Genomic DNA, 22,941 nt, shown 5'->3' on the forward strand with positions numbered 1-22,941 from the left:
TATCAAGATTTGGAAATGTGTGTCACTTTTGAACGGGTCTGAGAGCCAAGGAATTTCAGGCTGCAATATAAATGTCATGTTTTCTTGCCTCCACCTAACTAGATATGTATATCTACGCATATCTCTACATTGTGGAAGGATGTCTCAAGAATTTGGCCATGTACCAACTGATTCCTCGACTCCCAGCCACTAACACAAAGATTCTCTCCCTGTCCACTACATCCACAAGGTTCATCGCGTCAGTGTGATAACCGGACTGTAATCGTCCTCAGCGACATCATTCAGACATGTCCCTTCCTCCGGCGAAGAATTACTTCAGCGAAACCACCGGGTCAACTATACTATACATCCATATTGGGTTCATGACATTGGCCTGGGTGGGGGCTCTTCCAATCCGTAAGTATCTTCCTAATGTGTGTGAGCCAATCACTGACACATCTAGTCGCGTCTTTGACTATCGCCCGTTCCAACCTTGCCCGCTACGCCCGGATCCTCCTTCTTAGCTTGCATGCTCTGGGAACCGTCTTTGGCGTAGCATACAACTCCAAAACACCAGATCTATATCAGAAGAGCTCACATCACTCCCTTGCCTGGATTTTGTCAACAATCGCTCTGTTGGAAACAATTTCAAGCATAGTCAGACGCTTCTGGCGGAACCCTTCCTCCAAACCTACTTTTGACGCCAGATCGGAATCGGATCCACTTGTTCAGTCTTCTGGTTCTTTTCAAGATTCCGAGGAATCTCTAGATGACAACCAAATACACCGTTCGGGCGAAAACTACCTCCCATCGCTGAGAGGACACCGAAGAATGAGAACAAATTCCATTAGCGCAAACTCCCACTCTCCGTATGACTTTGCATTCTTTTCTTCCCGTGCCGCAATAAATGGACGACGCAAGTGGCCCTTCCCCTGGACCAAACGCTGGCCTAAACCAAAAATAATTTCACCCCGTCGCTTTGTCCCCAGCACAACCTTCACATCAACCTTTTTCGTCATTGTAATGATCAGCCTGGCGTTTACTGCTTTCTGCACGGGGATAGTTACTATGGCTGGAATATTTGTGAGGACACCTTCCACTACCCTCAGATACCTGTTAATCATGTGCAGTATGGAAATCACATCTTCAATGGCTTAGCCCATTTTATCAAGGGTGGCGTTTTCTTCTTCTTCGGCGTCGTAACCTCGCTCCGCTGCGCTGGCTGCTTTGCTGGGCTTGGATGGGCGTGGAATCTCAAAGCCACAACATATTCTCCGTCTCGGAAGTGGAGTCGCTCCATCACCATGGAAGGGCTTGAATGTTCACTCATCTTCATTTATGGAATCACCAATGTTTTCTTGGAGCATCTCTCCGGTTGGGGAAAGGCATGGACAGCACGGGATTTGGAACATGTTGCCATAACACTTCTATTCATTGGCGGTGGTTTGGTTCGTTTTGTTGCTCTTCGCAGCTGTGAAAGAAACTGACTGCGACAGTGCGGCATGATGGTCGAGTCCCGGGCTTCTTGGACTTTATCAAACAAACAGACGCCGGAAGATTTTCTCACTTTGAACGAGAAGCAAGTTTTGATCCCTGGATACTCGACCAATCCAGTACCGGCCTTGATCATATTTCTCTTAGGGACCATCCTCGGTGGCCATCATCAAGGCTCAACTGAGTCTACAATGATGCATAAATGGGTAAGCTTGTGATATGCTTGTGTTTGTTGTAGCCATGGTGACTAACTAAACATTGGCAGTTTGGTAATTTTCTCACTGCGGCGTCAATCACGAGGAGTATCACGTACGTGCTACTGTATATTGCACCGGCAAAATCTCAGTTACCCACTCGACCTCCATCGGAGTTTATAACATCGTTCTGTTTGATGGCTGGCGGGTTGACGCTGATGGCTAGCGTAAGAGGCTCCTCACTGATCTCTAGCTGATATCCTGACGAGCAATGCAGAACGAGGATACTATCGATGCCATGATTGAGCATGATTTGAACGCAATGGAGGTGACCACTGTTACATTGGGCATCACAGCTGTTGTGATGGCGTGGTGTTTGGCGTTAGTTGCCGTAAAGGAATGGGCACAGAGGAGAGAGGATGCGAAGACAGGAGGAAGGATTTGGAGCCAGTCGGAATTCACCGCGGCATAGAAAAGAAATACGAAAACGAGGCTTTAGTCAGGGGCCCAAGCCGTGACATATATCCGTCGGCTTCTGAAGCCCGGCGGCGAAATCCTTTTCAGAGACCACGGCCGGGGCCATCTTGCGCAGATAAGGTTTAAGGCCGGTCGATATATGCAGGAAAACTTCTACGTTCGGGGCGATGGCATAGGGGCGTTTTTTTTTTTTTTGACAAAAATGAGCTGGAGGATCTGTAGGGTCTAACATCCTCAACCGCGACGTGATTCGACGACTGGTCGTTAATCGACAACGGCGAATAAAGATGTACCGATGCTGGTGCCAGGCGAAGTTTCGCAAGATGGGCCAAAAGGCCGAGTAAAAGGAATCGAGATCCGGTGATCGACATGTTCGACCAGGATCCAGACAGCGCAACTCGCCAATTTGACTATCAGAGAAACGACCCCGGACCACAGTTAAGGGACCTTGGAGTTACTCAAGGTGAAGGATTTCGACCTGTCTTGACCCAAATGCGAGCGGCGACATGACTCATAACGACCAATTATGCGAAAATGCTCTAGTACAGTCGACTCTTCCATCCTAACTCTAGTCACCCTGCCTTTGCCAACGGCTCTAAAGACTACAAACCCGGCCAGCCCTTCTGCTCCCTCATCTTCTTGTACCACTCCTGTACATATGGCAGCTTGACATGCGGACCGTAAGGGTTCTGCTCCCACTGTGGTCGCAAGGCGGGAAACCCCGTTTCCGCGACGAAGCTGGCCTCCAGCTCCTCCAGCGTACCTCCACGATTATACAGCTGACTGGCGGAGTCGGCCGACTTGCGACTTGCAGCGAGCTCGGCACGCAGGTTCGCCGTCTCCGTCTCTTGTACAGTCAGCTTCTTTGGGTCGATGACGACGCCGTAGTTGCTCGCCGCCCCGTCGGTGGTCACGAGGCGACGCTTCACGTCTGTTAGGACCTTTTCCGCCGGTCGAGTCAGCGGATCGCCGATGCCGCCGCCGCCCCAAGTCACCCATTCCAGAACGTCACCGGCCTCGACGCGGATGTGGTCTTGTTTGGACCGGAGGTGTCTCCGAGGAGGATTCTTCGCATCCTTGGAATATTCGATCAGCACTTTGCGCGAGCGCAGGCCAGGGTATCCGCCATCGCAGCCCCAGGCTTTGGTGAACGCGCGGTCGTCATGGAGATTCATGTCTCCGGCGCAGAGGAAATGGTAAAGTGTTCGTTGCGCGTTGCCTCCGCGGTAGAATCCAGCCCCGCCGCTGTCGGCAAGAGCTTCGTTCAATTCGATCCGCAGGGGAAAGTACAGTTCAATGGTCTCGACAGGGATTGACTTGATGGATGGGAAGAGGCAGTGGCAATCGAGCTGTATCAGTTGTTCACGGTCAGCCTCCAAAGTCTTTACACTCCAAGGACAAGCTGAGATGCGGTGTTTCATTTCCACTTACTCCGTCACCGGCTGGCCGTGCAGGCACACCGCCAAAGCCGATTTGATACAATAGGAAGAAATCCCCTGTCGGCTTGAATCCCGAGTAGAAAATGTGAGGCGAGTCCGAAAACCCGGCGGCAGCTCGGTGCGCGGGCATGTGCTGACCCAGGAGAGCCTGGATAACGTCGAAGACGCGACCTAGCAGATGAGTTCGGCAACTTAAGGCCGCGGGACGAACGGGGTTCAGAATGGAGCCCAGCGGTAGGTCGATCTCAATCAGGTCGTTCGCTCCGCTGTTCACCAAGGTATACGGGTCAATGATGGCGAGGAGATAGTAGCTGATGGGGCTGTGTGAGCTAGGTGACACACACATGGACGGATTGCGGCCGGGGATGCGAACTTACACAATGTACATGGTGAACATCTTCTTGGACAGCAGATAGTTGATGGAAAATTCACTTTGTGGGGAGGTTCCATCCCAGTCGAAGAAAAGCTTGCCATCCCTTTTGGTCATGGTGCACTTGATGGCAAAGGGGCCGACGCCATGGCCATCGTCGTCGATGAAGTCGATGAATTCGGCCGGCTCATCCGTAATCACGGTATCGATCAGCTTCTGGACTGCGATTTTGTTTCTGTGCAGGAGGACGTCTGTCGCCGCCTCATATACTCTATCACCATTCGATCAGTCTGATTGCCGCTAATGGAACTTTGTGCAGGGCGACTCACTCTAGCCCATAGCGCTCACAGAGTTCTTGCACTCGGAGGGCGGCCGTGTTGCAAGACGAAAGCAAGGCAAAGACGTCCGCTCGAAACCAATCCGCTGCTCGAGAATTCCGACAGAGAATGGTGATGACTTCCTGGTTTATGACCCCTTTGGAGTAGAGTTTGACGACGGGAATCTGCAACCCGTCGTCGTAGATGGTTCGCGCATCGATCGATAAGCTTCCAGGAGTGCTTCCCTGGACATCTCTGCACAAGGCGAAAAGCGATTGTCAGGATCAGGCGACAGTGGAAAATTCAAGAATGGTCAGCAGGGAACAACATACGTCAAGTGCCCAAAATTGGCGGCCCAGCCCACAATTTTGCCTTGGAAGAAGATTGGGACCAGAATGATCGCATCGTTCAGATGAGAGACGGCTCCCTCCATCTCGTAGGCATCGTTGGTGATGAAGACGTCGCCTTCTTCAATCAGGCCGTGGTAGACTCGGAGGAAGTCAGGAATGAAACTGCCAAACTGACCCACGAGCATCTGACCGCTGGCGTTGGTGACCACGTTGAACTCATCCTGTAGCGATCAATATCACTCTAATACTGCTGGACTGGAACGCCTCGCATGGTCTCTTTCTTACCTGTTGTTCGCGGATGCCCGGGGACATTGACGCCCTCAACATCAGCGAGTCCATTTCTCGCCGGATCGAAGCCAGCGCCGACTCGATCAATGTCGGAATGATGGTCTTCTCCGTCACATACCGCGCGGCGGCTTCGCGAGACATTGATGTCTCCCGGCCTGCTGCCTCCACCGCCGTCTTGCTCTGAGCCTCAGGATTGACTACGAGGTTGTGCATGCGGTCAACCTTGGCCACGTATCCCGGGAGAACAAGGGTGTTGGAATCGACTTCGTTGACGATACATGGACCACGGAGGACCGTGCCCGAGAGACTGATGGCTTTGCGATCCCAAACCACGGCTTCGACGTATTGGCCCTTGTGATAGATCATCTTTCTGTCGATGATTGCCGATTCGAGGGGGGGTTTCTCGCCATCCTCGCCTCCTGACGAGGTGTGGAAGCTAACTTCCGGGGGATTATCCGAGGCAATGACACGCATTCTCATTAACTCAATGTCGTACTGCGGCATGATGAAAGTGTACTGTCGGCGATGTTCATCTTCGAAACTCTTCCGGAGCACATTCTTGACTTGTTCAAGGCCGTCTTCCAGATCGTGCCGATCAAGTGTCACGGTCAGCTCCTGAGACTGGCCGATGTATCGTAAATCGACTTTGCATTCTGTCGTCACTCGGTGTGATATGTCAATGGAGCTGGACTCGAGAAGTTTGGAGCAGCAGGAGTCGACAAGTTTGTTCAAGTTTTGGGTAAAGTCATCCAAGTCCAGCGTGGACATGCCGGTGATGTAAGACTTGGTCTTTTCGTGGCTGAGCCGCGTGATCACATCGCCCTGGGCGCAAAGAATGCCGGGCGATGGAGGAATGATGACTGGCCACGAGCCAAGGAGCTCTCCGATAGCATTTGCGTGAAGGGGACCTGCTCCTCCAAAAACCACGAGAGAAAAGTCCTTGGGATCGTAGCCTTTCTCGACCGAAACCACTCGAACCGCGCCGTACATGGTCTCGTTGGCAAGGTCAATGATGCCTTGAGCCGTTTCCTCCGTTGTCAGCCCCACCTGCGAGGCAAGAGAAGACACACTTGCGATGGCAGCCGCAACATCGAGCTTGAAATCGCCCCCGAGCAAAGTGGAGGGAAGATAGCCCAGCACCAAGTTAGCATCCGTCACGGTCGGCTCTCGACCTCCGTTGCCATAGCAGGCAGGACCGGGTGAGGCCCCCGCGCTTTCAGGACCGACACGTAGATGCTTGCTCAAGGCGCTGTACCTAGCGATCGAGCCACCTCCGGCCCCGACAGTGTGGACATCGATCGATGGGGCTTTCACGCTCAAGGTGCCGATCACTGTTTCTCTCCGTAGTGCGGGCATGCCATTGACAATGAGTGCGCAATCCGTGGAAGTGCCGCCCACGTCCAAGGTGATCAGATTCGAATACTCAGCGCCCACGGTCTGGCAGACTCCACGGACTCCTCCAGCAGGACCCGACCTGGAAACGAGTTAGTGACGACGGCTCATGAGACTTGATCGAGGCCATTCGACTTACATGAGCAGATTGACAGGCAGCTCCTCGGCCACTTTGAGGCCGGTCAGACCGCCATCGCTCTTGAGAATGCGAATGGTATCACTGTCCTCGTTCAAGATGGTACTGAGATGACTGACGTATCGCTTAATTGTAGGCTTGACCAGAGCATTTGCCGAAGCGGTGACGGTTCGCTCGTATTCTCCCACTTCCGGCAACACATCGCTAGACAAGACAATCTCCACCGAGGGGAATTCTTCGCGCAGGATGCGGGCCACTTCCAGCTCATGCTTGTTATTAGCAAAGGAGTTGATAAGACTGATCGAGATGACGTCGAGGTTCTCCTGTTTCAAGGGAATCAAGTTTCGGCGGAACTTGGCGACGTCCAAGGGGTCTACGATCTTTCCGTCAATGGCAGTCCGTTCGGGAGCATCGACAGTCAATTCGAGAGGAATGACGGGCGTGGGGGCATCCCAGGTTAGCCAGGCACCCAGAGCCCCGGGGATCTGGGACCGTCGGAGGTTGAGAATGTCCTTGTGGCCCTCGGTGACAACCAGGGCGGCCTTGCTTCCCTTGCCTTCCAACACCGCGTTTGTCGCTAGCCCATTTGGTCAGAAACTGTAAATCAAGCATGAGCATTTATTTGGGGAGATCCCATACCAACCGTCGTTCCGTGGTGGACGTAGTCGAATTTTCCTGACCAGCCGTACTCTGCCAGCAAGGTGGCCCGCACTTTGTCGATCGCCTGCTTCACGCCGACGCTTTGGTCGGGGGAGGTCGATGGAGCTTTTGCACGGACAGAGTCTCCATGAGGCGTAATCACGCAAACATCGGTGAAAGTACCCTGGACGAATCCCATATTAGGACCACAAAACCTGTGTGGTGACGGTATGACTTACCCCGACGTCGACACCAAGCCGATAGCCTGGGAGCTGTTGTGAAATGTCACCCATGTCCAATACCCGCGACAAGCGCCAAAGAGGTTTGATTGGAACATCGACGGATCGTTGCTTGGGATTTCTAATCTTATATCTAAACTCTTTCGACGTCCCCAGCCAACGCGACGTTAACTTCTTTTAGATACGTTTTGGCCAGGCGGAACTGCGAATCAAGTGGGAAGTGATATGGCCGGTATCCCTTCCAGCCGTTCCGTGGGATGCTGTCGGACATTGTCCGAGCAGACAGGGATGAGGCCATGTCGGGTGGGGCATCGGATTATAGTGTAGCGGCAGAGGATGGAGTCGATGATTGCTGTAGCATCGAAGATTGGCGGAGGTCGACATCGGAAACTTCCCGGATCGATGTGGTTAGTTCGATAATGTGCCTGATCCATGGATTGGTGCCGACTCGACAGACACTTCCTTGGCTTTGCCAGCCAGAAGCGAACGGCAGGATTTGGAGAGATGGAGATGCCATTGTGTGTGGATTCAATTATCAGTAGAGTCGAGAACGTGTCGAGGGGCTGTAACGGCGGATGATGGGCAACCGCGGAAGTATGTCACCTTAATCAACATTTCTGTTGGAAGGACATCTGATGCAGGTCCGCGCAGCCTCCCATATCAATTGGCCTGAGGAGATGCAAGTGTACGCAGCGACAATGCTCTTCATGGATTAAGTTTTGTTGTAATTTGTCATGTATTAATTTAGATATGGTGAGAAGCCCAGGCTCTAGGTGGCACGCAGAGAGGCATTGATTGTGACACTATAGAGAAAGAAGTCTACTCTCTCCATATCAGGCCGGTGAACCTCAGTCTTGAGGCTGTTGAATTTCGGTGAACGGCCTGCCGTGGATTGACATTACAATCAGCATACCCTTGTGTCTTCGCTAAATCCTTCTGCCTCTGTCCGGTCTCTTTAAAGACGAGTTATCGATGTCGTGAAACGAAGAAGCCGGTGCCAGTGTCCCCCATCTCTGCCAAAGCTGTGTGTGAACTTCCCTCTCAGGACGAGTTGGAATTGTCGGCGCATGAAAACGCGCTACCTGTCCAGGGTTATCAGCCGAAGAAGGATGAAGGTCCCACCAGAACGAACTTACCAATGCCACCCGACCTATACGAGTCTACAATCACGGTGATGGTTGCGTACGTCCCGCCGATGAAGAAGAACAGTCCGAGCAAGATCATTCCGCAGTGAAGGTAATAGACGACGGCCTTCTTGAGTCCGCCAGTTCTCCATGCACCGTGGTCATACAGCCAGAACAATCCTGGGAGAATCATTGCTAGCGGGGCAAAACAGACTGTGCCGAGAAGAGCAAGGAGGTAATTGAACACTGGGACAGCTTCGGCAAGAATGAAGGCGATCGTTCCAAGGCCCACAATACAGCCACTGGCGGTTTCTCGTCAGCATTTGCCCTTTGACACCGTGGTGACGATGACAAGATAGATTGAAACTTACATCCACACGGCCCAGTGAGTCATCGAGTTCGATTGCAAGTGTTGCGTGTTGCGCAGGATGCGGACAAAGAGGGACTTTGCAGCCACGTGAAGAAACAGGATGGCACTGACAAGCAGGCCAATGAGACCAATTCCGTACGAGACCATCTTGACCGTCTGGCCAGCGCTCTAGGATCATTGTCAGCGATCACATCTTTACAGGCTCTTAGGACGGGCGAACTTACCCCCAATGACGGATTTGCGACCCACTGACCGCACCAGCGATAAACCACCAGACTATAGGCGAGATACGTGGCATTAACCAGACCCATACACAAAAACACTGCCTTCTTGTAGTCTTTGGGGTTTCTCATTTCCGCGATGACGGGCAGGAATGCTGAAGTCCCGGACGACGATACGAAGATGTTGGCCGAAGCGGTCATGCCAGCCACAAAGGTAGGGCTAGCCGTGACATAGTATCCTAGCTCGAAGGGTCCAGTTTGCGGTGCCGCCGCAGGACGGTCAAGCTGTGTAACAGCGATGCTGCGACCGGATTAGCACTGGATGTTGCATCAGAGGAGAGAGTGTTGGAACGTACACGACGATTGTGACGGCAATGAAAATCGACCAAAATCCCGCCCATGACAGCCAGCCGATCTGGTGGAATCTGCGGAAGGAAGCGAAGGCCATCACGAGGACCGTCGCGAGGAAAGCCCACCACACGGTGCACGCGGCATGGTGCGACAAAGCATTGAGGCCAACGCTGACACCAACGATCCCAGAACCGGTGGCAATCACCCAGCTTGCAGACGAGTTAGCGCTTGACGTTGATATTTTTGGATACGGGTCATGTCTCACGCGAGGAGATATACGAAGTTGGTAAGCTCTTTCATCCATTTTCCACCCACCACCTCGGCCATGTCGGCGATTGTGTGGCAGCTCGGATGAGCATTACGAAAGTCTCCTTGGACAATGGCGTTGTCTGCAACAAACCAGTGTCCAGTCAGCAAGGTCTTCACGGACAAGCCGGGGGCAGGGAGGGCATACAGGTATTGAACAGACCCCAGCCGATCACAGACAAAGCGCCACCCACGGCACCTGGAGCCACGTTAGACACCGAAGTTCAAGCGTGGCAGAGCAGGGAATATACCCAGGGACACCATTGCCCCAGGAATACTGAGGACTCCCGTAGCAAATACAACTAGATTCAGGGTTAGATGGACATGTACGCCGTTGCTCAACATTACTGACCTTTGAGAAAAATGATCGACGCCTGGATCCAGCCGACGGTACGGAAGTTCACCCCTTTGCTAGTCTTTTGGAAGACTTCATGTTTTTCAGAGGCGGCAAGGATCTCCCCTTTGATCGTCTCGCTTTCCACTTCTCTTTGGGAGTCGTCGGGCTCAATTTCTTTTCCGGTCGATGCGGTCATTTTGGGGTCTGCTTGAACGCTTTCCGCCATGTTTGTGGTGCTCTGAGTTGTTAAGAAAGGGGGCAAAATCCTACGTGTACAATCCGCAACACGGAATTACGAGCTGGAATCATTTGACCCTTATAGCTCCTCAGATATGCACTCATGGTTCTTGGTGGCTGAGGGAGGGTGTGATAATCGTAGTCTCCAAGCGTTGAGATAGAGGAAAAGGACTTTTGCCGTGGGCGATCAATGATACGAGGCGGAGGAGAGTGCGAACTAAAACGGCTAGCTGGTCGTGGCGACAGCGAACACCGTCGCCCGTGTCTCCACCCTGTGAGTCGAGGGGCCTGGCCCCTCGGCCCGAGACGAGGATAGACGCGAGATACATGATGCGAGCAGGGTTTATGTGCAGAAAGAATATGATATGATATGATATGATTGATTGCACAAATCTTAGCACGGAACAGCCATCACTACAATGCCGCTGTGGGGCATGTCGGACCACGTACCGCGCTCATTCAATCCCTATCGAGGAGGACTAAACCGGCACATGGTCTTGCCCCTTCTGGCATCGCGATCACTACCACCATTTGCTGAGAAGTGGGATTGTTGTAAGGCCCCTCAGAGCAGCTGGCCTGCGTCCGGGTCGGCAGAGATGGTATGATGGTCTGCCAGGAGCCTTCCGAATCCGCCCACAGATCACCTTCATCGACGCGGTTGCCATCAATGTAAATCTCTATTGTACAACGTTGTAGAGCAGGTTGTATGGCCCCGGCGATGTGGAGTGCTACGCCTCCATTTTCACCTTCGCATCGCTCAACGGCGGTCACTTTCAATCGACCTCCATGGCCAGTCGAAGTTACGTTTGGGCCCGACGGCCCTGCAGCCGCTTTGTCGACGTGGAGGCTGTCGGACGACAGTGGCGGAGTGAGCGTTGGAGCTGACCGCCTGCGACTGTAGGCTTCGTAGGCATGTGCATAGGCGAGAAGTTGTTGGTCCTGATATGCCTTTCCAATGAAGGTCAGATTGACGGGCATTTGAGTATCGTCCATCACCCCCATGCAGATGCTGATGCTGGGAATCCCCAAATGACGAATGATTCGGTTGCCATGGGAGAATCTCACCCCGCTTCCAAGAGCGTGTCGAGCACTTTCTTCATCGGTCTCGAGATCGGCACGGCCAACATCGCTGTTCGCTGGGAAGACGACCAGGTCAAGGCCTTGTTGATCCATCCAATCTTCAAAGTCCCGTTTGCGTTGTGCTTCGAGTGCTATCAACGCCTTTTTCATGGTCACATCGGAGACGAGTTCTTCCAGACGACCTTCTTGAACCATGCGGACAATTTCAGGATACGGCAGATGCATGCGTGGATCCATGAAGCGATCTGGCACATACCCATTTGGCTTGGGAAATATGAGGTGGCCATCCACGCTGCCCAAGGTGGGAAAGTTTGGATCATCTGCCCAGTGCAGAAACCGCTCCCACGTGAGTGCAAGCAGTTCCTTCCGTTCGATGGAAAACCATTCCGGCGGACAGCCGTCGACGTTCGTAGGCATGTCGGCAGAGGTGTTGCCTTCATAGTTAGTCAAGGCTGGAAACCCCGTGGCGACTACACAGGCTCCCAACGTTTCGAGATCGCTCTTGGCTTGTTTCCAAAGCGCAGCGATCGACGGGCGGAGACGGTGTGCTTTTGGTCCTTGGTCGTCGGCGGCGATGAACATACTCGGCACCCCGATGCGTTTGCCTTGGAGTGGCGACTGCATCTGCAGAGGGCTCGGGCGAACCGAGCAGATTAGTGGTAATTTGACCGCATCTTGGTACCGCCAGAAATCCCCTTCCACCGAGGAGTCGACAGCAACAACCACGTCAAGAATTCTGAAAAGATCGTCCATACATCGGGCATAAGGGACCACCACATCACATGTCGCGTAAAGCGGCCACAAGCCGCGGCACGAAATGAGACCACGGGACGGTGTATAGGCCACCAAACCATTGTTGGAAGCGGGAGACCGACCTGACGAAACGGTTTCTGACCCAAGTCCGAATGCTGCAAAGCTGGCGGCGGTTGACGTGCCACAACCATTCGAAGATCCCGAAGAGAACGCTGCGGTGAGGTAGTCCATATTGTAGGGGCTCTCAGCGCGACCGTAGACTCCTCGTTGCATGCCACCTGCCGCCATTGGAGGCATGTTCGTCCTCCCTAGCAAGACGGCACCTGCTGCACGGAGACGCTCGACGACAAAGGCATCATTTTGGGGTTTTAGATTCACAAAAGCCGGCGAGCCTGCCGCTGCAGTCATCCCCGCCACCCCGAAATTGTCCTTGACTGTAAACGGAATGCCTTCTAGTGGACGAGCCGCTTGTCCTGAGGCTCGACGTTCATCCGATGCAGCTGCCTCATCAAACACCTTTGGATTGAGTAAAGGAACAGAGTTGAGCGAGATGCCATTCCAGTCGTACGTTGCGATCCGGTGCAGGTATTTGGCCACGAGCTCCACTGAGGTGATCTCTCCTGATGACAATGCGGACAAGAGGTCTGCAACGGACGTCTCGACAATCGATAGTTCGTCCAGGTTCACCATCTTCTCCGCCACAGCACAAGTAACCGGAAGTAGTCGATTGACACCAGGAAACCAACTACACGAGTCAGAAAGTGGAAGCCTGACAAGTTCTGATGAGCACAGATTGAATGGGCGAGACCTTCCATGCAATTTGTTTCGACGTGTCTTTGGTTCCCAACCGGCTTGCAGTTTCTTGGTAGCAACAATTCAACGAAAGTTGGAACCTCGCTCCTGATGGAGATGATTTAGCGGCGAACATTCCTGTCTGAGGTACCAGGGAGTTGATGGGCACTGGGCCAACTTGTTTCATCGTGCAGTGTTCTCCGACAAATAACGAGGATCGGATGTTCGTCCCGTAACTGTATACTCGCTGCTGGCCTCCATCTCCGGTCGAGTGCGATCTTCAGAGGTTTAGCGTCTATTCAATTCTCGATACGTCTGCCGATGGGTCTCGGAGGAATCTTTACTGGCGGCCATAACCTTGACTTGACCTCACTTGACTTGATATCCTCCCGCAGGTCAGTGTCGGAGTTGGGTTATCAGCTTCGACACATGTGATAGTCGCACCGGTCACACCTTGCCCTCCATCCCGATTTCTTGAGTATGACTAGTATTTCATTGGCATAGCACTTGTCAGCGTGGCGCTCTAGACCATTCAGCATGGTCAACGGCAGTTCCCCTACTTCACCGTGTCTCTCAGAGTCCCACCGCAGTTGAGGCCACATACATTCGTCACTGAGTCTGGGCGGCCAAGCACAGGCTAATCCATTCGGCTCGCACATTTTCCGACACTAAACTGCTTCTGGAGAAGCACCTTCTCTACTTTATCTTTATCCTCAACACCGTATGCCTCCACGTCGGCGTTGGCGTCGGCATCGACCCAGGGCAGTATTTGACCCCGTCTTACGCATCGGTGTTGATCCGGATAGACCATACCGATGAAGGCGGCAAGCAAAATGCATGGTTCTGCGTGTCTTCGATGTGTCAGGCAGAAGAAAAAGGTAGCTATTACCGCTGGCGAGACAGCAGGATGAGGACTGACGACGTTGCAGTGTGAACCAGAACATGGTATTTGCAACAATTGCATCCGGGCGGATGTGGAGTGCAGCAACAACGGTAGCAACGCTGCTGGTAATCCAAGTCGCAGGTCCGTCTTGCTTTACTCGGTGAACACGATGCCTGCCCGCTGACTACAGCCAGGGCTCTTCTTCTGCCATTCCAACGAGCAATCCACCACCTGAGGCAGGAACTTACAGCATTTGAAGGAACTGCTCCCGCTCAGAGGCCTCTGGGGCCAATTGACGGGATCCCATCCCGAAATGTCTCCAGCGCCCAAGGACGGCGCTTGTCACATGAGCAAGGCCTTGAGGAGGAACCTGTGGTTGCAATCTCAAGGCGGCGTGCCGATACAGAGGCCGTTCTTCGATTTGCTCGGTCGATCTGTGGCCGCGTTGTCCGCAATCCTGGTTACATGGTCTACCTCAATCGGTTACACATGGGCGCAGAGCTTCCGTTTCCCTTGACCCATCGATCGAACGACTCAAGCTTACGTCCGGCCAAGAGAGACGCGCAGAGTCTGGTTGCTCAGCTACCCTCTGAAGTGACCCGAAAGCTGCTTGCTGTCTACACTGAGCGCCTACTCCCACAATGTCCCATATTTTCTCCCGCAGAGGTCCAAGGCATTTACAGCCGAGTATACAGCACGTCCACAACCTCGAAGCCAAGTATTAGAGGTGACAACTTCATCATCTGCATTATCTTGGCGATAGCAACCCTGAATTCCAAGTCGGACGACTATAGAAAGGTCATGGACGTGGCCGACAGCTTTCGCCAGGAAGCAATGGATCACGATGACAATGGAGAGGTTTTGGCAACAACAAGCATTCGGTGCCTGCAGGCGCTCCTCCTTCTCGCGCAGTATGGGTTGTTCATGTCTCAACACGTCGATCTTTGGCACACAGTGAGTGAGGCGATGAGAGTTGCCATAGAACTTGGCCTTCATCAGGACCCACCGCCAGCTTCCGGGCTTGACACAGAGGTCTTACAGCTGCGTCGACGGCTCTTTTGGGCGGTGAGTCGCTCCATGCTGCAAACTTGAAGAAACTCACAATCTACTTAGACGTATAGCATGGAACGCACCATTACACTGACATGTCACCGGCCTTTCGCCATTCGTGATGATCAGATCAAGTTGCCGTGGGCTACATCCACGAATACGGGTGCCGACGCGCTGACCTTTGGCGATTCCTCCACCATAAGCAGATACCTCAAGCACTTGTCGTACTGCTCCTTGCAAACCGAAATATCCGATGTCAACATCTCAGCTGAGCCGATCCCTTCACCTAGTCTGAGCTACTCCGACTGGGTAGAATCGTGCGAGCGGAGGGTAGAGGAGCTCCGTGGCAGCAACTGGACCGAGACAGCACTCATCCCTGACTGGCTCGACCTTGCAGCCTGGCGGTGTTTAGCTTGGCTGTACATGCCATGTCCCAAGAATCCTTGTCCGTCCGACCAAGCGATCTTCAAGTTCATCCAAGCGTTGCTCCGCATGCTTGACATCTATTGGGAACTTGCAAAAGCAAGATCTTTGAAGCTTTGCTGGTTCGCGGTTCACCACGCTTATGAAATCGGAACCCAAATGCTGTTCTGCATGCAGAATTACCCGCTTATCGTCAAGTCGGTTTGTGATAAGTTTAAAGTTCTCGACGCCTTGACTCATTTATCTGATTTTCTGGTGAGTCCTTCTCTATTTCACGCATTTCACCTTATGAATTGGCTAAGAATTGCGGAGATTTACATGGAAGAACGCTGGCCTGCATCAGTACAGTGCAGGTCATTACTCGATAAGTTGAAAAAAGACATCATTGAAGCTTTTATTCGTGACCAGCATGCAATTTCCACGGTCAACGCCCACTCGGGTGAGCAGCGTATTGTGGATCTCATCTTTCGCAAGAATGGGCACTTCTTCCTGATGGCTGAAGAGCCCTTCGATCTCAATTTCCACTTTGACGATATGCTGTCCGATGGCACCCTTGGTCTTCCCTCAGATTTGACTTCCTTGTTCAACGATATTTCGGACACATTCAATATGCATGATGATCTTTTCGACACCGCTGGCGATCCCACGCTCCTCCCCACGGCCAGCCTGCCCACTCCTACCTCCTCGGTAGCTCTGGATTTCTTTGGGGAATATTTCGCTCAACAATCAACCGAAGCTCAGCAACTGATCACATCTTGCTCACAGACTCTTTCGAGTCTGCATGCGTGTCGTCTGTGCAGATCAAAGAGGATTAAATGCACGCGAACCTTGCCCTGTTGCCATAATTGCGTTGACTATGGAAAGGAATGTCTCTACAAAGAGCCCTCGACAGGAGATTGGATCAGTGGAGTGTGAGTTGCCACGTCGCTGCTTCGGCTTTGATTCCGCAGAAATCTCCTACTAATCATACATAGCTCCTTGCACCAAATGCAAGACGAGGTCAGAAATTTGCTCAAGTCGATTGAAGAAGTTCGAAGAGTACGCAAAGACTATCTCACGGAAGCCCAGCTATGCAGCAATCCCGAACCGCCCGGTTGCGAGGATAACCGACGCTCGACTTTTCTCAGCTTTGAGACACATTATGGCCCTTCTGTGTGCTATCTCGGCGACGCAAGCGTGCTGGGTCAGTTTGCATCAGGAACAGGATCCGCCTCCAGTGGACCAGAGGTCAGTTTAGTTCCACCAGGGGCGATCTTTTCCGGTCATGAACTCGTCTTCCGCTCGCTCGATGAGCTATCAGATGGTGCGCTGGAGATTCTCGTGAAGCAATATCTAGACTGTTTTGATATTTTCTATCCCATCTTGGGTGAAACATTGGTCAGCGACTTGGTCAATGCCCGGAGGACGGAACCAGTCCCAACTGCAACGGATGCCCAACCTGATGCGCTTCTGAATTTGCTTGTTGCGATTGCTCTTTTGTCGTCACCATTTACCACACGTTCTGCCACATTTTACTTATCTAATTACTATTTCGAGCGTGCAATGTCGCTGGCGTCCACTTCAGATCAATTGCACACAAGTGCAACTCTTAGCGCCTTGCGGTTCGCGCTTCTGATATGCGTCTACGTTTGGTTGAATCCCGAGGCGGGAAATCTACCAAGGTTAATCAACGCTTCCTGCAGACTTTGCCTAGATCTTCTTGAAAGTCAAGACCTGAAAGCAGACGACACCGCAGCCCTTCATGTACTGTTCCGGACAGCCTATGTAATGGACACTGATTCCGCCGTTGCACTTGGACGACCAAATTATCTCACTGAGTGGACAGACCTAGGGAAGATGGTCGTGACTGCTGGCCATCCGGATCAAAACAGCGGCGCCTTGTCGTTCTTGGTTTTCAACTTGGCCAGACTCCGATCCAAGATCCACAAGGCGATATTGTGTTTCGCAGCAACTGAGGAAAACTTGATGGAACTTTATTCCACGTCGATCATGTCATTCGAAGCACAAATTGAGGATTGGTGGAAAGAATGGGAACAAGAAACAACGAAACCCCGCCGAAATTGGCCGGAGAATAGCAGCCGTCAATTGCCGATTGACCGCAAGGCGTTCCAGTACGGCCTCATCTTGAAGTCTGAAACATTGGCGCTGCTTCGCGTGCTGGCTGGATTTTACGATCCACAGGCAGATCAGGGCCTCCGCCCTCTATCTGCAGAGGCAGTTATTGTGTCATTTGCAGGTGCCTTGCAAATGCAATTGGCGGACTCTCCAAATGGACGTGCTGCAGACCACGCATTTCCTATATGTTGGAATCACTACAGCAACCTCTTCGGTGCAGGATTGGGGCTTTTCGATTCCGACGCAATAGACAAGATACCTGAGACAAGAAGACACGCTCTACTACGACAGTGCTGCGAACTTCTCACCCTTTGCGAGAGGTGCATAGGCTCGCGTGACTGGACGCTTTCCAGCCGCTTATTAGAGCGGATACAAGAAGCAGGAGGATAGACGACTCTTCGACTCGGGATCCAGAACGAGTAACGAAAGATATGATTTACACAACCCAGTACTCCCTTATGAGTTTTGATTGGTAGTTGAATCCAAAAGCGATGGTCTGAGCTATAGTCCCTTTGACGAGGACATCCCGCCAGCGGGAACCTCGCGTCTGGCAATCTACCCACTATCACAAACGGGGCAGCCAGTTCCAGGTTTCACCGACACATTACGGGGGAATGATTGGATATTTTCCACAAGCCCAAGGGCGCGGAGATGTTGCGAACAATCTGGGAAAGGCCCGCAATATGGCGGAAGCATAGCCGGTGAGGATCTCGGACAGTGCTGTTTTTCAGTGCACGTTCTTTAACAACGATGTCCTCCATCACATCTTATCCTGGAGCAATTGTATGTCCGACAGGGGTCGCTTTCCATCTTTCTTCGAGCTAACGTTATGGGTGGCACCTTACCGTTGGCTGAATACCTTCTCGCACGACTCAAGCAGTTGAATATCGGCGCCATCCACGGCGTTCCAGGGGACTACAATCTCACTCTCTTGGACTATGTTGAGCCGGCTGGACTGCTTTGGGTGGGCAGCGTCAATGAGCTGAACGCCGGGTATGCCACAGACGGGTATGCCCGAATCAAAGGCATGGGGGCTCTGATCACCACCTTTGGCGTGGGGGAATTGTCAGCGATCAACGCCATCGCCGGCGCATTTGCTGAACGAGCTGCTGTCGTTCACATTGTCGGCGTTCCACCACGTCACATGACTGCTACGAGAGCGAACATCCATCACACGCTGGGAGACGGTGATTATGACCATTTTCGATCGATGGCGGCGCACGTGACCGTCGCCCAGGCCAACCTATCCGATCCCCGGACGGTGCCACAACAGATCGATGCAACGCTGTTGCAGTGCCTCATCCACAGCCGGCCCGTGTACATCCAGGTGCCTGTTGATGTTGTCTCAGTGCACGTCGATGCGACTGCCCTTAGCAACCCCTTGGTGGTTCCGGATATGATATTTGGGACTGGCCAGCGCCGAGGCGTGCAAGAAATCGCAGATCGCATCCACTCGGCAAAGCGACCCGTCATTCTCATCGATGGCGAGACGGCGGGACTGGGGATTACGGATCTCGTAGCCCAGTTGGTCAATGTTACCCAATGGCCCACCTTCACTCTGGGAACGAGTAACGGTCTTGTCGATGCCACGTTACCACATGTCTATGGCATCTACCACGGAGCCTACGCAAGCCAGAGGCACCAAGATATGATGGCTGAGGCGGATTTGGTCTTGCACTTCGGACCTCATCTGAGTTCGACCAACACCAGCGGTTTCACCGCGATTCCTGAAAGATCGAAGACCATCAGCTTCACCCACGGTGAGGTGCAGGTCGGAGACAAAGAGATCCACCGAGATTTACCAGCCAGGGTTGCGCTGTCCGAACTGTTGCATGGGCTGGAAGACAAGAAGCTGGCCGGAATCGCGACCAAAGAAGAAACAAATGATGGCGTCGAGGAGGCCGTGGCGGCGGAACGGCCAGATCTCTCGAGCTTTCGGGACGTGTCCCTAAACGATGCCATCCGGCAAAAAGAGCTCTGGCGGTTGCTTGCGACGTTTCTCCGACCAGGAGACATAGTGATGGCAGAGACAGGCACAGCGGCTTACGGCGCTCGACACATGTCTCTGCCCAAGAATGCTCGATTGTTGGTGCCCATGACCTGGCTGTCCATTGGATACATGCTCCCTGCGAGTCAAGGGGTCGCATTGGCACAGCGGGAGCTCTCCAAGACCAAACCCACCAGCACCGAATCGGATAGTGGTCGAACGATTCTTGTTATCGGAGACGGCAGTTTCCAATTGACAGTTCAAGAACTGGCCACCATCAGCCATCATCGACTAAACGTCGTCATCATCGTCCTCAATAACCAGGGCTACACCATTGAGCGGTGCATCCACAACAAGGAGGCGAGCTACAACGACATCACTGCCTGGCGCAATCTGCTGGCGCCAAGATTTTTCGGGGCTGAGGAAGATGTCTACACTGCCTCTGCGAGGACATACCAGGACTTGGAGCGTGTCTTGCGCGACGAGCAACTCTCGCACGGACAGACGCTGCGAATGGTCGAGGTATTCCTGGATCGGTTTGACGCCCCTAGTGGACCGCTGCAAGACATGATCAACAAGCAAGCTTAGTGACAACACTGACACTCCGAGGAACGAGGCTCAGAATGGCAAAATCAGTGGGTGCGTAAAGCAAGTAGACTCTAGATCATCGAAGCCTGGGTGAGTACGAGGAGCAAACGCTGCAGTTCAGGTCCCAAGTCTTCGAAACCATAGACTTAGCAGTGAGAGTCGCTGGCGACCCTTATGGCTTTGCGACCGTCCCCATGGTTACGGAGTAGATTTTTGAGTATGGACAGAAGCGCATCCGTGCAACCAGCGAATGGTAGATTATTGAGACAGGAATACAGAAAGAGAACCCAATTTGAGTGTAATGTGCTGCCTCTGTAGGTCGAGGGGCCCCTCGGGAGAGGGGAAGTGGGAAGGTGAGCAAGATGAGCGCGTCGGCGAGATTGGCGTGGATTTACCATAACTGTTCAGCAGCCAAGATAGTCGTACTCGCATCCGACATACTTTAGACAGCCCCTTCTTTGTCATCAAATGTACATCATCCCCAACATTTGTTTCACAGGCGTTGATGGCGGGTTCGCATAGTGGGAGAACCCGTCATATCGAGTATGCATATGCGTGTGCGTATGCAGCGGGGCGCCTTATTCAGGCAACAGGAATAGGAACTTAGTGGTCTCATTGAGCACATACCCACTGGAAACGGATTTCGCCACGCAAGCCGTAGTTAAGCATTACCATGACGATCCCTAGGGCATATAAGAAGTTCCATCTGCATTCCCACAAGAATGACTAACGCGCCCCATTCCCGATACCATTGTCAGCAAGCCAGTGCAAAAGTTAAAACTTGTTTGAGATCAAAGATGATAGACACAACATGCCGGTAACAGAAACACGGCGTCGCCTTTATAATTCCTCACTCCGAAGACCCCGTTGGGTCGTGCATTGACCTTCTAGCAGTGTCGAGACGTCGTATAACGGCAACGCTCATGAGAGCAAAGGTCAAACTCTGCATCAAAACTTTTATTTACTACAGTGATGGTTGGCGTGCCTGGGAAATCAAAGGGCTGCAATACCTGCAGGAAGCGAAAGATCAGCGTACGTATGGAGATGCATGTTGTCGTCTACTTTTGGCTAAGTCGGTGGCAGTGTGATGGAGACAGGCCTTCGTGCGCTCGATGTACAAAGAGCAACCGAATATGCGGAGGATATCAGCGTGAACGACATTTTAAGAATCTTAGTGCTTTGGATCGAGATACACTGTTGACCAGAACTCAACCTTTGGCTTCGCTCACAGACTTGCTCGCGATCAACACTGGTTCAGACTACAGCCTTACGACTTGCAGCACCTCCGAAGAGGATGGCACGCCAAATTCTAATAGGCAGATGCTTCCCTCAATAAGACCTCCGAGACCCCCGGACTCATTCGTAAGCTTCATTAACAACTACATTCCCAGAGAGGAAGGCAATCTTCACATTGAGCATAGGTCCCAAGTATCCTGGCTCCAAGCCATCGACCCGTCACAAGAATATGGCGCCTCTCTTGATCTTGCAATCTCGGCGTTGAGTCTGGTCTCTTTAGGTCGCAAACATGGCGACGTAGAACTCCGACGTGAAGGCAGGGCAAGTTATGGTCGAGCTTTGCGCCAACTGCAAGACATTCTCTCGCAAAACAGACTGCTTTTCGAGGAACAGACTCTCGCCAGCTGTATGGCATTATATACTTTCGAGGCAAGTGTCCCGTGAGAGCCTGAATGGAATTGTCCTTTTGTTGACCGAAGAAACAGCTACTAGAAGTTTCAGGCGAGGATACTACCGGATGGGTCAGCCATGCAGAAGGTATCGCAAGGCTGATCCAACTTCGAGGGCCGGAATCACATGTGGTTGGATTGAGTCATCGTCTGTTCTTGGGCTTTAGATCCACTGGTGTGAGTGTGGATTCTGTCCATCTGCTTTGAATAGTCACTGATTTGAACAGATCACCCATGCGTTAGCCACTCGCAAATCGACTTACCTTGCACATCAGGACTGGCTGACAGTCCCGTGGAAGATGCAACCAAAGTCGGACTTTGACAAGCTGTTGGACATCATGGCGCAAATAGCAATCCTAATCGAGAAGGCGAGGGGACTCAAAATGACCCTGGCATCAGAGATTCCCCACGTGGAGAGCATGGCACTTGTGCAGCAAGGTTGGGACTTTTATTCCCAGCTTGACGAGTGGTACCAAGGCATCATACAAAAGCACAATGAGCCGCTCTACTACGAGCAACCTGGGTCTACACAGTTTGTTTCTGCCGCGGGATGCGTCTTCCCAACATCCCTACATTTTGCCAATTTCGAAATTGCACGGCTTCACGTCTCCTACTGGAGCATTCTCCTCTTTCTCTTCGATCGCGTCCTCACCATCCCTGTCTCGTCTCTGAGCAACTTTGACGAGAGTTTTAATTTTGTCACTTCTGTGGTGAACATATTCACGCATAGACAGGCGCTGGAGCTGGCGAGACTGATTGCTCGATCCATGGATTATCTTCTCTCGGAAGACAAGCACATTCTTGGACCACAAAAGGTGTTTTTCCCCTTGCGCACAGCAATGCACGTGTTTGCGAGCACGGACAAAGATCAGGAACTAGCCTGGTGTCAGAATATCTTTGAGGAGCTTGATCGGCGAGGGTATCCTTTCGGCAAGATATTGGCTCGGTGTGAGTGGGATGATATACCAGCGCTCTTGTCTGGGAATTGAACTCGGGGAAGGATGCATTAACCTCGGAGGTATAGACGCTTAATTTGTGAAACAAGTTGAGGGGTATAACAAATAAGCCTCCATTGTGCTTTGTAATTTGCTTTCAAGGTCACCTTATATGTGGTTCATGCGTTGGGCCTGTCGTAGCCTGAGGGCCCTGTACGATTCACCCAAACTTTGATATGAGAAGTGCAATGAAGCCTTGACGCCACAACCTAAAAGGCCCGGATCAAATTCGGCATAGGCGGTTCGGAGGGTGCCGCAGCGCCTCAGCGCCTCGGCCGTTGACTGGTGGGCTGAGGCGCCCTCTGGCATTTATACTCTACAGCCAAATTA

The 22,941-nt window shown here is 52.4% G+C and overlaps 6 protein-coding genes across 6 annotated transcripts; 4 read left to right on the top strand and 2 right to left on the bottom strand.

Annotated features, from left to right (window-relative positions):
* Positions 1-287: 287 nt before the first annotated feature.
* On the top strand, positions 288-2,170 carry PV10_00414 (uncharacterized protein; the record flags this gene model as incomplete). Its single annotated transcript, XM_016364491.1, has 6 exons — positions 288-396; positions 443-1,062; positions 1,110-1,427; positions 1,476-1,679; positions 1,739-1,894; positions 1,945-2,170. The coding sequence occupies 6 exons, from the start codon at positions 288-290 to the stop codon at positions 2,137-2,139; spliced, it is 1,602 nt and encodes a 533-aa protein (XP_016228140.1). The 3' UTR covers positions 2,140-2,170.
* A 576-nt stretch (positions 2,171-2,746) lies between these two features.
* On the bottom strand, positions 2,747-7,368 carry PV10_00415 (uncharacterized protein; the record flags this gene model as incomplete). The annotated part of the gene is made up of 9 exons (XM_016364492.1): positions 2,747-3,493; positions 3,576-3,894; positions 3,961-4,224; positions 4,283-4,525; positions 4,603-4,841; positions 4,906-6,382; positions 6,440-7,013; positions 7,076-7,259; positions 7,315-7,368. 9 exons carry the CDS (start codon positions 7,366-7,368, stop codon positions 2,747-2,749), a joined length of 4,101 nt encoding a protein of 1,366 aa, XP_016228141.1.
* Positions 7,369-10,719: 3,351 nt separating this feature from the next.
* On the bottom strand, positions 10,720-12,783 carry PV10_00416 (uncharacterized protein; the record flags this gene model as incomplete). Its single annotated transcript, XM_016364493.1, has 1 exon — positions 10,720-12,783. The coding sequence occupies one exon, from the start codon at positions 12,781-12,783 to the stop codon at positions 10,720-10,722; it is 2,064 nt and encodes a 687-aa protein (XP_016228142.1).
* Positions 12,784-13,612: 829 nt separating this feature from the next.
* Positions 13,613-17,746, top strand: PV10_00417 (uncharacterized protein; the record flags this gene model as incomplete). The annotated part of the gene is made up of 6 exons (XM_016364494.1): positions 13,613-13,763; positions 13,815-13,909; positions 13,963-14,833; positions 14,882-15,496; positions 15,554-16,152; positions 16,216-17,746. The coding sequence occupies exons 1-6, from the start codon at positions 13,701-13,703 to the stop codon at positions 17,744-17,746; spliced, it is 3,774 nt and encodes a 1,257-aa protein (XP_016228143.1). The 5' UTR covers positions 13,613-13,700.
* A 439-nt stretch (positions 17,747-18,185) lies between these two features.
* On the top strand, positions 18,186-19,931 carry PV10_00418 (uncharacterized protein; the record flags this gene model as incomplete). Its single annotated transcript, XM_016364495.1, has 1 exon — positions 18,186-19,931. The coding sequence occupies one exon, from the start codon at positions 18,186-18,188 to the stop codon at positions 19,929-19,931; it is 1,746 nt and encodes a 581-aa protein (XP_016228144.1).
* A 664-nt stretch (positions 19,932-20,595) lies between these two features.
* On the top strand, positions 20,596-22,732 carry PV10_00419 (uncharacterized protein). The gene is made up of 4 exons (XM_016364496.1): positions 20,596-20,963; positions 21,015-21,596; positions 21,653-21,793; positions 21,844-22,732. Exons 1-4 carry the CDS (start codon positions 20,904-20,906, stop codon positions 22,603-22,605), a joined length of 1,545 nt encoding a protein of 514 aa, XP_016228145.1. The 5' UTR covers positions 20,596-20,903; the 3' UTR covers positions 22,606-22,732.
* Positions 22,733-22,941: the final 209 nt, after the last annotated feature.

Source organism: Exophiala mesophila (assembly GCF_000836275.1).
Source record: "Exophiala mesophila strain CBS 40295 unplaced genomic scaffold supercont1.1, whole genome shotgun sequence".
Taxonomy (NCBI): Eukaryota; Fungi; Ascomycota; class Eurotiomycetes; order Chaetothyriales; family Herpotrichiellaceae; genus Exophiala; species Exophiala mesophila.